The 13136-nt window shown below is 39.4% G+C and overlaps 1 protein-coding gene across 1 annotated transcript in view; it reads left to right on the top strand.

The window, feature by feature from the left end:
- rgs12a (regulator of G protein signaling 12a) overlaps positions 1–13136 on the top strand; it is a 48249-nt gene that overhangs the window by 19930 nt on the left and 15183 nt on the right. The window contains 3 exon segments of the mRNA XM_036597174.1: positions 9163–9181; positions 11211–11380; positions 11509–11601. Of these exon segments, the coding sequence (XP_036453067.1) occupies positions 9163–9181; positions 11211–11380; positions 11509–11601 (282 nt within the window).

Genomic DNA, 13136 nt, shown 5'->3' with positions numbered 1-13136 from the left:
AAATAAATAGTGCAAAACACTTCATTTGAGCAGAGGTGTTCAAACTTTTGCATACTTTTGTATCGTTTTGTTTGTGCAGTGCAGGCTTCCTGTTTGTCTTGATGAAACTTGTCTTTAATGTCTTTATTTCATTACATGACATGAAAAAAGTAGACAAAAAGCAGCGGAAAGTAAACAGATTGCGTAAAAAGGTTAGGTTTCTTTCATATAATAATCCTTTGAATAATGTTACAGATTGCGTTTTAAAAGGTCAGTAATCAGTAATGTGTACCAGAATACATTTTTAAAGTAAACCTCCCAACCCTGCTGATTCATTTATGGCACAAAGTGGACACGCACATGTCCAAACTAGTCAGATTTTAATGAGTTAAAGGGGACATTCAGGCCAAACTCTGAATGTATTACCAGCGAAATGTTAGGTATGATAGGGTTAACTCCCTGTTGTACTAAGAATATGGAGCTAGCAGGAGAAAACATGTTAACCGCCATCAAATCTCCACATACAGTTTGGGCGTAAGTTTGAATATTTTCTAAAGCAGAGAAAACACAGTAATATAATATCTCTCCTTGTAGCTCTGCATTAGCGCTTGGAAAGGCCCACCCAGAGTGAACCGCGCTAACACAAATATAAAGGAACTAAATTTATCCCATTATACATCATACACAGTTACACTCATCTCCAAATAAGCCCAACGGGGAAGTAATGATGGATTAGGTTGTCTTGGCAGAAATTAGTTTGCCGTTTTTCTGCCTGGATGCGATATGATCTAAAGTCCTTGAGGTGTGGGTGACAGTGTAGCTATGACTACAGTACAGGAAAATCCATCCTATTATTCTGTCTTGTGGTGTCATATGTTGGGGGCTGAGTGAACTTGTTTAGACATGGCCCAGTGTGTGTGTGTGTGTGTGTGTGTGTATGTGTGCGCTCTCTGTCCCATCCTGGGTGGAGAAGCTTCAGGTATGTGCACACAAACAGTGAGAAATGCATAGTATATACACGCGCTCCGTGCTGACTAAGGCCGTCGACTCTAAGATGAGCCTCAAAAAAAGGTTCTCCTTCCGAAGGGCACGGCACCAGAAAGTGGTGAGTTCGCTTCAGAGTCTTTCCATTCGGGTCTTTTCTTTCTTGCTCGTTTATCCTTCATTGGCTTGACTTTGTTAGATCAGCTGCTTTACTCATTAGTCGCCTCACTAGCAGCTGTGCTGGTGAGCCTTGCCTGGCCTCAGCAGGGTTTCAAACAGCCTGTAAGGAGAAGAAGTGTTTAACACTTTTGCCTTCACTGTTGGCTTTTTAGAGGGTAAGACCAGCCTTCTTCACTTCAGGCAGTGTTTGCTTTGCGGCTGTATCTCAGATCCATCCACGCGATCCATCTTTGTCTGCCTGTATTGCTGAAACTCTGACTAAAACATGCTAAGACATGCCAGGAACTTTTGTTTGGATCTGGTGCTTGTCTCTTGTAGCACTGTTTTAACTTCAGCCAGTGGATATACTGTTCTACCTCTTGGTATGGGCTTTTTTTTTGTCTTTTGTTGACAGCAACTGTCAGAATGGTTGCTGTTTGTTCATAATACTGACCTGTCAGAATGGTTAATGTATGCATAATCATCTCTGAGACATTTTGAATGTAAGGCAATAAAACATGCAAGAGCACAGGCCTACTGGAATCCAATAAACTTTTTTTTCAATTTTGACAGCTAGCAGCAGATTCAACAGCATGCTCACAAGCTTCAGTTCTCACCAAAGCTGCACTAAACTGAAAGAAGCAGCATTAAAAAGGCATGATGAAAAACAACATGCTAAAATATGGTGTGCATGCGCTGCTGCAAGTCATCCTGAGGTGTCTGCCGGATTTCATGAGAATTTTTTGGATCAAGTCATTCGCCTTTACATATTAACATCACAACACAGTCTCAAAAAGAAGATCCGGGTCGATGTTTGGTCTCAAACGCAGAATGAACATTGTACTGATGATTATATAAAAGCAATAATGTATAATTTACTTACATCCTCAGAGGACCAAGTTTTGACTGAGTTCTCTTTGAATATTCTTCTACTCACTCATGATGAGTAGATTCATCCGCTCAGAGAAAGTGTCCAAAGCAAAACTGGCGTTATAAATTGTTCTTCCACATGTTGCAGGCGATTACACATTTCCACCAGAGAGGTCTCCAAATCCCCAAAATGTAGTGTAGCTTTAGGCCAGAAACATACTTCACACGTGGACATGAATACAGATGTTTTGGGCTATGCAAAAGTAGTTTAATGCATCAATGCATTCTAAAATGTATCATAACCCAACACTTTAAGTGCAAGCTGGAGTCTGAGCATTACAGCAAGGGCCGCTATAGCAACTGCAAGGCCTTGCCAAGCTGTCTTGTACCACCAGTGTGCTTTCAACTGGTCAGCTGTCAGCAGATGAGCAGTCGGAAAATGCCTTGTTTGCATAAACATATGTATGATACCTCATCGCCTCCTTATTCCAATGGAACAAGTAAATCAGCTCAACCTCCACATGTTTAGTCGTTGTGGCTACTGGGATGATAGTAGATCCTGTTCTGGTTTGTCACCCACACTGAGTGTTTTAATCACCGCAGTAACATAAGAACACACATTGACTTTTTGATAATGATTTACAATGCATTATCGTTTGTGTTTGTGTACTTGTATTGAATTTGTTTCTTGCCTTAAATAACATCATTGAAGTTTAACATAAGGGATACCTGCATTAGCACTGCATGTAGCATAGTAGGTAATTTCACTGCCGTCTACACAGCCAACTGGGGTTTGATCCCTGCCCAGGCAAACACACCACACTACACCAATATGAGTCCTTGAGCAAGACTCCTAACACTATGTTGTCCTACCTTTGTAACATGATTAAACTCCAAGTTGCTCTGAATAAGAGTGTCTGCCAAAAACTGTAAATGAAAAAAATACCACCTGTTATCACTCTATGGCCCAGTTTCCTAGCCTAAGCTTAGAATCAAATACATTTTCAGTGCTGATTCACCATTGATACTCCAATTTTGTCTGAGACTAGGCTTAATCCATGTCCAGAAAACCGGTCCTATAGGCACCAAAAATCAATGGTTAGCATTACTGACGTAATAATGCAATAGGTGTGGTGCAGTTTTTTTTGCCACTGAAGGCGTGAACAGTCAGGAAGAGGAAGAGAGTCTAGCAGGTGTGTGTGTGGGAATCACAGAAGGGAAATGTGATTGCTGACGTTCTACGCAGCAAACCTGGGAGGCTGTAATATGTTCGCACTTCTGCAGATGGCTCTCAGTGCAAACGTAGCATTCATACATGAGTTGGAGAGAACTTTCAGCTGAATTCCATACAATGGAGAAGGAGTGCTTTCATGTGGGTTTTATGGGACAGGACAAACAAAAAGCATTTTGTCTCAAAGCTTTAATTGTGGCATTTCCCAGTACACACAAATTTAAAATATGCCTTACGTCTCTTTTGCAAGCACAGAAATAATAATAGTCTTCTGAAAATCCTAATATGTACCATACATGCCTTTGGTTTCAAAGCCGCGGGGAACCTAAATTCGTGATTGCTTTCTAATTAGGTTAATGTTGGTCTTGTGGGCACACAGTATGTACAAAGTAGGCTCTAGGAATAATTTCCCATTGTCTACATATACTTTGCAAGAATTTCTCCTCTATGGATGTAAATTAGGTGGTTCTAATCTTGGGTTAAATTATGTAAACTTTACTCTTACTGCTCAAAGGCTGATGTTACTTGTCTTTGCCACAAAGCTTTTACCAGTACTATAGTGTACCCACTTGAATGATCTCACTTTCTGAGTTTGAGCAACCAATCAAGTGATGTGATAGTTAAGCAAGTGTAGTCTCCTGTGATAATTATGAAAAACTGCAGATTATCTGGCAGCAGAACTTCAGCATTGCTAAGTTTGTACGTGTAGGGAAGAACAACCCTGGTTTTCTGTGCATGCAAGAAATTGAAGAGAAAAATTTAACAAAAAAAAATAAAGATGGGGTTACAGACAGATTAATGACAATCAAACTGCTAATTAAAATATTAGTATTTTTTCGAGGTGTAACAGTGCATATATTTCAGGTTTGTCATGATTTTCAATTCTGAGGTTGTGATTCAGTTTGATTTTCAATATTGTATGTGGTAAAAAATGTGTTGAATCTACAGAACTCTAATTACACGCTGCACGGATTGGTTTGGCACAGGATGGTAAAAGTTCTCAAGTTCTCTTTTTCAGTGGCTGCCGTGCCAGTCATCTATCAAAATAAAACCCCCAAAATCACAACCCTTAGTAGTTATAAGCTTCTTCAGAAAAAAGGACCTGTCCTTTAAGCGTGAGAGCGTAAAAGCATAAGCTCTGCTCCCCTCCCACTCTATCTGATAGGATGCACAGCAGGCATTTAAACAGTTCTACTGGAGAACTGTTATTTATCTGATCCAAACCAATCTATGGAGTCTATAACTAAAGCTCTGGAGAATCAAGACAGAATTGAAAATCATGTCAAAGCTGAAAATATGTGTATTAAGCGTTCCCTTTCGTTTTTGTGAACTGTCTCTTCCTATTATAACATCTCTGGCTGTATCTCCTTATCTGCTGTATCAAAACATGTATTGAATCAAGACACTACCATATCCGATAGAATTGAATAAGAATTTTGTATATTGTTACAGCCCCGTTTACCGTTTTGATCATTTTTGATACTGTAATGAAATCTCTACACACTTCATGCTTTAAAGTAGTTACATCTTGTTTTTTTATTCAAGCTTTAATAGATGTTTAACACCTACGTTTGGTACCTTACAAATATGATAATATTTTAGATTATGTTTCCTAGGGCTTTAACTGCTCCTTATTATCCAAGACTTGCTATAGTATCCACGATTTGTCAGTTAGGCCATCTGAGACAGACATATGTTTATAAATATCTTAAACTACAGTACTGGCCCACATTGAAACCTTGCTATTCAATGTGGCGACCACATTCTGCTCCTGCTGAAATCCCCTTGCCCTGCATAATAACATACTTCCTAATGGGCCTGTAAGATATATTTAAATCACCAAAGCCTGAAACACGTGTCACTGGTGGCTTCACTGTCTGTGGTTTGAAATGAGTTGTTACCACGGTGTTCCACTTGAGGATTCCAGGGTGGTGGCAGCAGTTTATTAGCTGAGCTGCTTCTTCCGAGTGACTAGCATGTCATAGCTGCCTGTTTTCCTCCTGCTCTCTCTTTTTCTCCCTCTGTTTCCCATTACCAGCCTCATGTCTCGCTCCCTCCCTCCATCTGAACCGCAGAAGGGTCCACTTCAGAGCTGGGAGGGGGTTCAGTGTGGAGCTGGAGTGGCTCGGGTAGCACCATGAGGGCTGTTGGAATAGGAGAATGAGCAAAGTTTGTCATGCCCTGCCTTACAAGGAGGCTCGTCAGCATTTGAGAAAGAAACTGTTGCTTGCACCGTAGATGATTAAACTAGACGAACCACCCATACGCCTGGAGTTTAGCTTGATTGAGTTAACCCCCTGATTCTACAGGCATCCAATAACGGTGACACATCAAATCTTAGTTTTGTTGTCCTGTAACTTTGTATGGACATGTTCTGAGCGGAGCAAGGGAATTGGCCGGCTTGTACAGATCTGTGTCCTAGAGCTCTTTCACACTTTGAAGTGGTCTCATGAAGAACTCTTGTGGTTTTTGGAGCCTGTCCCTCTCTCTCCCCTCTGTAGGATTCACTTAAGAGCATTCTTGGACTAGGCTATGTTGAAAACAGACGTTATACAAGAGGATTTAGCTGTGTTTGTCTTTTTGTCTGCACTGTGCTATGGCGTTTGCGTGTTCAGCAGTTCATGCTTTTTGTCACATTTTTCTACTTATATAATTACAAGTCAGAATAGGTGTAGTTCATGTCATTTAAGGTGTGTGTTGGGTGTGTTTGGTTAGAACTCTCATTAAACGTCTACATGCGTTATGCACATATCAGTCTTGGATATTTCCGATAAACATTCTACAAGTGTTCTGCACGGCCTGGTGAATTATAGGTGCTTCAGTTCTTTACACTGTGATGCTGCATTGAGATGTTAATCAAAGCTAAAATTGCAACCACATTGTGGCTTCAAAAAGGATAACAAACCCTACAGCTCTACAGTGAGGGGAAACAAGACACTCGTTTTGTTATTTAATACACATCCGTTTCATATATCCACTTCACATTTACACACATAGTGTCTTTTCACTGTGTACTAAACAAAAGTATGTCTTCATAACCATTAAAAAGGTATTCACACACCACAAATGAATAACATTAGTGCTTTGTTTTAAATCTGTACTTGACAATTATAGCTTTGAGACATCAGTGGTAGGACGTAGGTAGTTTCTTGGAGCACTGTGGTTCAATTTTGGATCATTCTTTCTTTTCGCAAAACCGTCTTAAATCCCCCAAAGCATGAGGGTCCCTCTGATGGACTCGCAATGTGAAAGTCCATGTAAACACCTTCACTTTCTTTTCTAGACACCCATCTTGAGTTATTTTGGTTGTGTATTTGTCTTGTTGAAATGTCCAAGATCCAGCTTCTTGGCCAATGAGACCGAATTCTCCTGTAGTATGTCCTGGTACATCGATCCAATAATGTTTTATTTGATGATGTGTACCATTTGCAGAGAAGAAGCCCCACATAATAATGCTCCCACCTCTGTACTTCACTGTAGGCATGGTGTTCTTTGGATCATACATGCAACCTTTCTTTCTCTGCACTGAATTATTGCCAAAGAGTTCAGTTTTTGTTTTGTCTGACCACAGTACACTGTTCCTAAAGAGCTCTTATTTATCTGAATGCCTATGTGCAGATTTTAGCAGAGTTTTGTGTGGGCCACGTTTTTAAGACTTAGAGAACCGTTCAAAATTCCTCTTCTGGTTATTTTGTGTCACAATTCTGTTGTTTGAGATGTGTTTTCACTGTAAGCCATTAAGAGTTTCTTTTCTTTCCAATTAGCATTTACGTTAGCCAAAGTAAAATAGCTTATATATACTTCAGCATAGTTTAAAATGCAATCGTTGTTATCACTATTAAAGGTGCAATTTACACTAGCAAAAAGGAGTGCACTCAATTATACCAGGTATACATTTTGTCACATGAGAGACCCTGATCCTGCTCAATTTTCCTGTTAAACCCTTGATTAGCATATGAATGCCTCCCTGATTAGCCTAAGCATGCTTGATGTGCCCAGTGATCTCAGCTTTGCAAAGGGAGGCATGCTGGGGTAGGAATGCACCCTTTCAGACTGCTGATGAGCTGATATTGACACACTAACACACAATGGCAAATGGTCCTGCACTGTCTGAGGACTGGACTTCAAGTTTGCGGCTGTTTGAGTGTGTGTATGTGCATGTGAAACTCATAAACAATGTATTAAATCACACTGAAAAACAACACGTGCTGCCCTATATAGGACAGCGCCATGTTTTCAACACATCCAACAAATTGTTAGCAATTCTAAGCATTAGCTTTTAATTACACCTCCTTGTTCTTCAGCTTCATAGTTTCTGCTCGTTACCCATCCCCTCTACGTCAGTGCCCTCAGTACCCCAAGCTTTTGAGCAATGCCTCCATTCCACTTCCTCCCACTGAATAAATAGTGTATGTGTGCTGTCTCTCCTGTTTGTAGTACCACCCATAAACACACACAAGCACACACGCACACACTCACTCACTTGTTTTTATACACTGTCAGGACATGATGTCATACATTTGTCCCGTGTGTGTTATATGTAAGATCCTATATTTTCTAAAATAATAGATAAAATTAACTGAGCCTAACCCTAAACCTTAACCCCAGTATCAAAAAAGGGCTTTACCCTTTTCAGTTTTAAAACTTTTGTGAAAAAACACATTTTTTCTATTTATAATTAAATTATTGAGATGTAAACAAAGTAATTCAGAGTGGTCTTATGTGAAATTCTCTGTTCCAGAGAAACTTGCCTAATCAGAATTGTTCACAGACATCTGAAGACATCTGAAGCCTCTTAGAAAGTCAGAGACTGCCTCACAGAAAATTATTACATGAAATGGTTGCCTGTATGCTGCCTGAGACATTATTTTAACAATAAGTTGGCTTAAAACAAATCTTTAAAACATATTAATGGTGAAAAAAATTTTTTTTTCTGTGTTATCATTATCAAATATCAGTATTAAATATACTGAAGATGTGTAAATGTGCTGTTTATTTTGGATCGTAAGCAAAATAGCTTCATTTGTGTTGTAGACAGCACAACCCTTGTTTCCTGTCATTGCCAGTGTGAAGACATCCAAGTTAGTACAAAGTAATTCAGAGTGGTTTGATATGAAATGCTCCATTCAAGAGAAACTTGCCAAACCAGTATGTTTCAAACCACTCTGAATGACTGAATTATTCTGAAATGTTAAAAAAAACTGTTGGAATCTGTTTTAATACACTGTTAAGACCTTTTTGTCCTGAAAATGTACAAAAACAAACACACCCCACACAAACACACACACACACACACACACACTTTCTTACTGACCCCTGTTTGCCATGATGTAGATTTGAGAAGAGAACCATATCTGGGCCTGATTTAGGTCAGTTACTCTATGCTAGGTACTCGTTCAAATGTTATTTCTACATGTTCTCCCTCTCTTTTTCTCTCTCTATTGTGTTAAATCACAAATGCACACCCACAGTAACAGTTGCGTTACTGGAACGTGACAGATTTTATTGCTTTTGAAGTGCTTGCCCTTTATAAAGCCCTTTCTTTTAGGTTCAGACAGTCTGGGGCAAGTGTGTGTGTGTGTGTGAATAGTCCTGGCTCGGGTCATTTGGTGATGTGTGTATGCGTGTGTGGGTGGTACCCCGACCAGAGGTGTGAACAGCTGTGTGTAAAGCCACCGGGGCCCATCCACAGCTACACTAACAGGCCTGTCTGCAGATGCCTTTGTAAAAACCCTCCCCTCTCCACAAACACAGCACACACACTCTCACACACAGTCAGGATGAGGAAGGTTGTGGAGATGTCAGGAGGAGCTCCCTGCAGTCCGGCCGTTTCTCATTTCTCCCCTCTGTCTTCTTCTCACCCAGCGCTTTCCTCTCCTCTTTCCTCTCAGAGTCAGGATGACTGTTTCTCATTCATGTCTTTCTTTGTTCTTTTTCAGTCAGCTGCGTCAGACGGTGGTGAGTATTTGCTTTTTAAAGCCTCACTCAGTTGTGTAATGATAGAAAGATTATTCATCATCTACATCTGTGGGTATGTAGGGTAGGCAGTATCACGTGTATTGTTACTGTGATGCAAAACATGCTTTTCTGAGGATATTATGGATATCAATATCTAAGGCACACCAAACAACTGTATGTTTCACTGTAAAGAGAGCATAATTAGGCCTAGTTTAATTGGATTTAGTGCTGTTTATGAAACATTGATTAAAACCACTGTACTGTAGTTTTTTTGTTTAAATATAGTACCACTAGTTCTGTCTGTTCCAACCAATCAAACCAAAATATTATGATACCTATAGTGTACCTAGAGAATGTCATGAAGTATCGTAATGTTATATTTTTGCCATATCACCCACTGTATATCTGTGATCTTTGTCATTCAATTCAGCAAGCTCCAAGACAGATAAGACAGACTGAACAGCTGCAACAACATCTCGTAGGCACAGTGTCACTGCTGGTTGATATATTGTAGATAGTGATATACTGATATTAGTGCAACTCAACAATATTGTTTTTAGATTTAACGGTATTGATAGATAACAAAACACAGTTAACTGCGATGCATATCATTTGCGGAAGTTTTTAGATTGTTGTTTAGTTTTAGATTGTTTTGAAAGAACGGTCAGAAATCAATATAAATATATATAAATAGTAAGTTTCCCTTCTTGTAATGTGGTTTAAGTGTGTTTAGCTTTACAGTGTAAAATTCCTTTTGGTGTCATTTTAATGGAAGAAAACAGAACAAATGTCAGGACATTCTGTCAGAAAAGTAACAGTACTGAGAAAGCAAACGAATTGCCTAGTAGAATTTTGTGGTGATAGTTGTTTTCAGCATAGGTCATTTTGAAATGCTCTATTAAACTCACATCTGACCTCAGTTAAACAGCTGTTCAGAGTACTAGCATGGTAACTTTTGGTTCCTAGTCCATGGAGCTCACAATGGCCTGCTCACTGTAGTGTTACCCAGCATTTGTAGATGTTTATTTAAGACTTTTAGTGGTCGGTGGCTGAGGCCTTTTGGAGCTCAACCATTTGAACAGTTGTAAAGAGGCCGTAATATCAAGACTGAATGGACGAGGAACTGATTAGCCTTTGTTAGAGGTTGTGATGATGGTATTTTGGAGAGCAGGGCTGGCTCTGCCTGGGCTTGTCTAGAGACCTGTGTCTTCTACAAGGAAAACAAGTGATAGACACACATCCGAGCCATGCGTGACTAAGACACATATGGAGAGGCTTTTGTATGTAAGCTTATGAGTTTATGTGATGTATACGTTAGCAACAAGTATCTGGTATGCGTTTTATGACAAAAACGGATAAAGTAATCGTCAGCTGGTCATTGTTAATTCCCAGGCTTATTACACACTAAAGTTTATTATTCAGTAACTACAGGGACTTCAGTGCAAACTAGTTAAGCTATAGGTTATAGAAGTGGATAATAAAACTTTGGGCTTACGGGCCCTGGCTATGTAAGGGGTTAAGATATCCACAGTATACTCAGAAAAAATGTTTTAAATATTTTAAATATTGTTTATCACAAAGACAAAATTTGTGACAATAACAATACAATTTTGTCTTATTGCCCACGTCAAGTACATTTTCACAGTAATTTTATGCCACTCAGACTGCTACAAATTACATGGCTTTGAAGACAAGCAAAGTATTTTACTGTATGTCACTGCGTTTTCAAAGGTCAAGATCAGAATGCAAATATTGTACAGAAATTAAGAAAAAGAGCTTCCATGGCACTAATCTAGAAATTTAGCCTCTGATTAAACCATGGCCATAGACAAAAAGGTCAACACAGTCTGTTTCAGCACAGGCAAGAAAAGCTTTGTAATTTCTAAAAGGTTGCTATGTAAACACTTTTTAGATTTTCTTGTGCTCCTTTTTTAATAATGAATATCCTCCTTTAAAGTATTTTAAAAGTTTTATTATTTTAGGCTGTTTGGCCTCAGGTCTTCGCTAATTTTGTGTTTGTTGTGTGTAGAGCGAGGTGGTATGGAGCGGCATGACTGCGGAAGTGTTAGCAGTTTGGAGAGTAACGGCAGCCTGCCCAGCGTCCCCAACCACCACCGTCTCTCAGACCGGCGTGTTGCATCGTGGGCCGTCTGTTTTGAGCGCTTGCTCCAGGATCCTGTGGGGGTGCGCTACTTCTCTGTAAGTGCCAGCAAGTGTGAATTCTGGCTAGTCAGCTTCACTTGTCTTCTCTGACGTCATCTTCAGCAGACACCTAGTATTGTTTGCTATGAAAAAAAAGTAAAAATTATTTCTGTTTACTTCTGCAGGAGTTTCTGAAAAAGGAGTTCAGTGAAGAGAACATCTTATTCTGGCAGGCATGTGAATTCTTCAGCCAAGTTCCTGAACATGACAAGAAGCAGGTCAGTTATGTCAACAGTCATAGGCATGCCAGACTCTTTCAACTTGCTTTCTCTCATTTTTGACAACATTGAAGCACAGCTGAATTTTCCAACTGAGTTATCAACTTAGTGTTTATTTCCACCGAAGTAGCTGAACCTGTGAGGGCAGGCCTACGAGTCGATTCCAGCAGGAACATGCACAAACAGCTGTGCCTGTAGGAATTGTTGCAATATATTATTGTGATTACAGCAATATGTATTTATTTTGGTGTGTTTTCAGTATTTGTGCACATTTCCCACAGTTACTGCTGTAATAAGTACAATCGTGGGTGAAAAATGACATCAAACATTTTGTGTTTCAAGTTATGAAACATGCAGTATTTAAATGTAAATGAGTTTGTCCTGTAGTGAATACAATCCACTGAAAGGGTCACTTACTAAAAAAACTGTACACCAGCTTCTGCACTGGCATCAGTCTGCTTTTAGAGCTGAATCGCTAACGATTGTGATGGGGCTATATGTGTACATTGGTCCATTTGCATCATTGACCAAGATTAATTATTTTGCATGAAGGTCGCAGCTTTTGCACTCCAAAAATACCATAAGACTTAACCTACAAAGGCTGTTTGCGTAAAACATCTACCATAGTAAGTTTTTACCTGAAGTTAAATGACCCATATCCTACATTTTTCTTGTACTTATTTTTTCCCCTTTAGTTCCAATTATGATGTTTTGTAGTGTTGTACCAAAACAATCATAATTCCTTTTTACATGGTCAATTTCCAACCTCTTTTATCCCTTAAACAGGGAAATTAAACAGGCTGTTTTTGTTACTGAGCGATTGAGACTGCTATATGTAAATAAGCTCTGCTCTGATTAGCTGCCTTGTATTGTGCCTTATTCAAAAACCTTTCAAAACGTTGTGCGTTTTTTTTGACCGCACAATTTTTAAAATATTCACGTCTACCAAACGGTCCAGATGGCACTTTGTGGCATATACAGTGACTCAAAAAGTGCACTACCAGATGGTTGAGCAGAACATTACAGGGTTAAGGGACAAATCAAGAAGTAAATTAAAATTTTGCTACTGTCAAAAAGTGCTGAAACCTAAACACAAGGTCTAGCATTCAGATTACAATTATGGATTATTTTGACTTTCCACCAAATCAATTCCTTGAAGAGATTTTACTCAGCTCACTTAAGGTAAAGGGAAACACTTAAGGCCAGAATTGACTTAAAATGTTGTATGCAAGTGACCACAGGTCTTTTCTCAGTGAACCCTCTCTAGTAAAATAAAGGCTTCTCACAGTTTTCTCAAGTCACTATGTGAAGCATTGAAGGCCAGTTGTTTTTCCATAAGGTAGAAAAGAATGTTGCATAACTCTCTAGAGTGATAAGTGACATTTGACCATCCTGCAGTAAAATGATTCAGGTGCTGAACTACAAAACAGCATCAAGTAAAGTCCAGAAGATCCAGAGCGAAAGAGGGGGGAGACACGTCACAGGTTACCTGCGGTTCAAGATTAATGGAATATCTTCTGTAAAACATGCAGGAG

The sequence above is a fragment of the Colossoma macropomum genome, unplaced genomic scaffold, assembly GCF_904425465.1.
Source record: "Colossoma macropomum unplaced genomic scaffold, Colossoma_macropomum, whole genome shotgun sequence".
NCBI classification, from domain to species: domain Eukaryota; kingdom Metazoa; phylum Chordata; class Actinopteri; order Characiformes; family Serrasalmidae; genus Colossoma; species Colossoma macropomum.
This window is presented reverse-complemented; position numbering and strand designations above follow the sequence as displayed.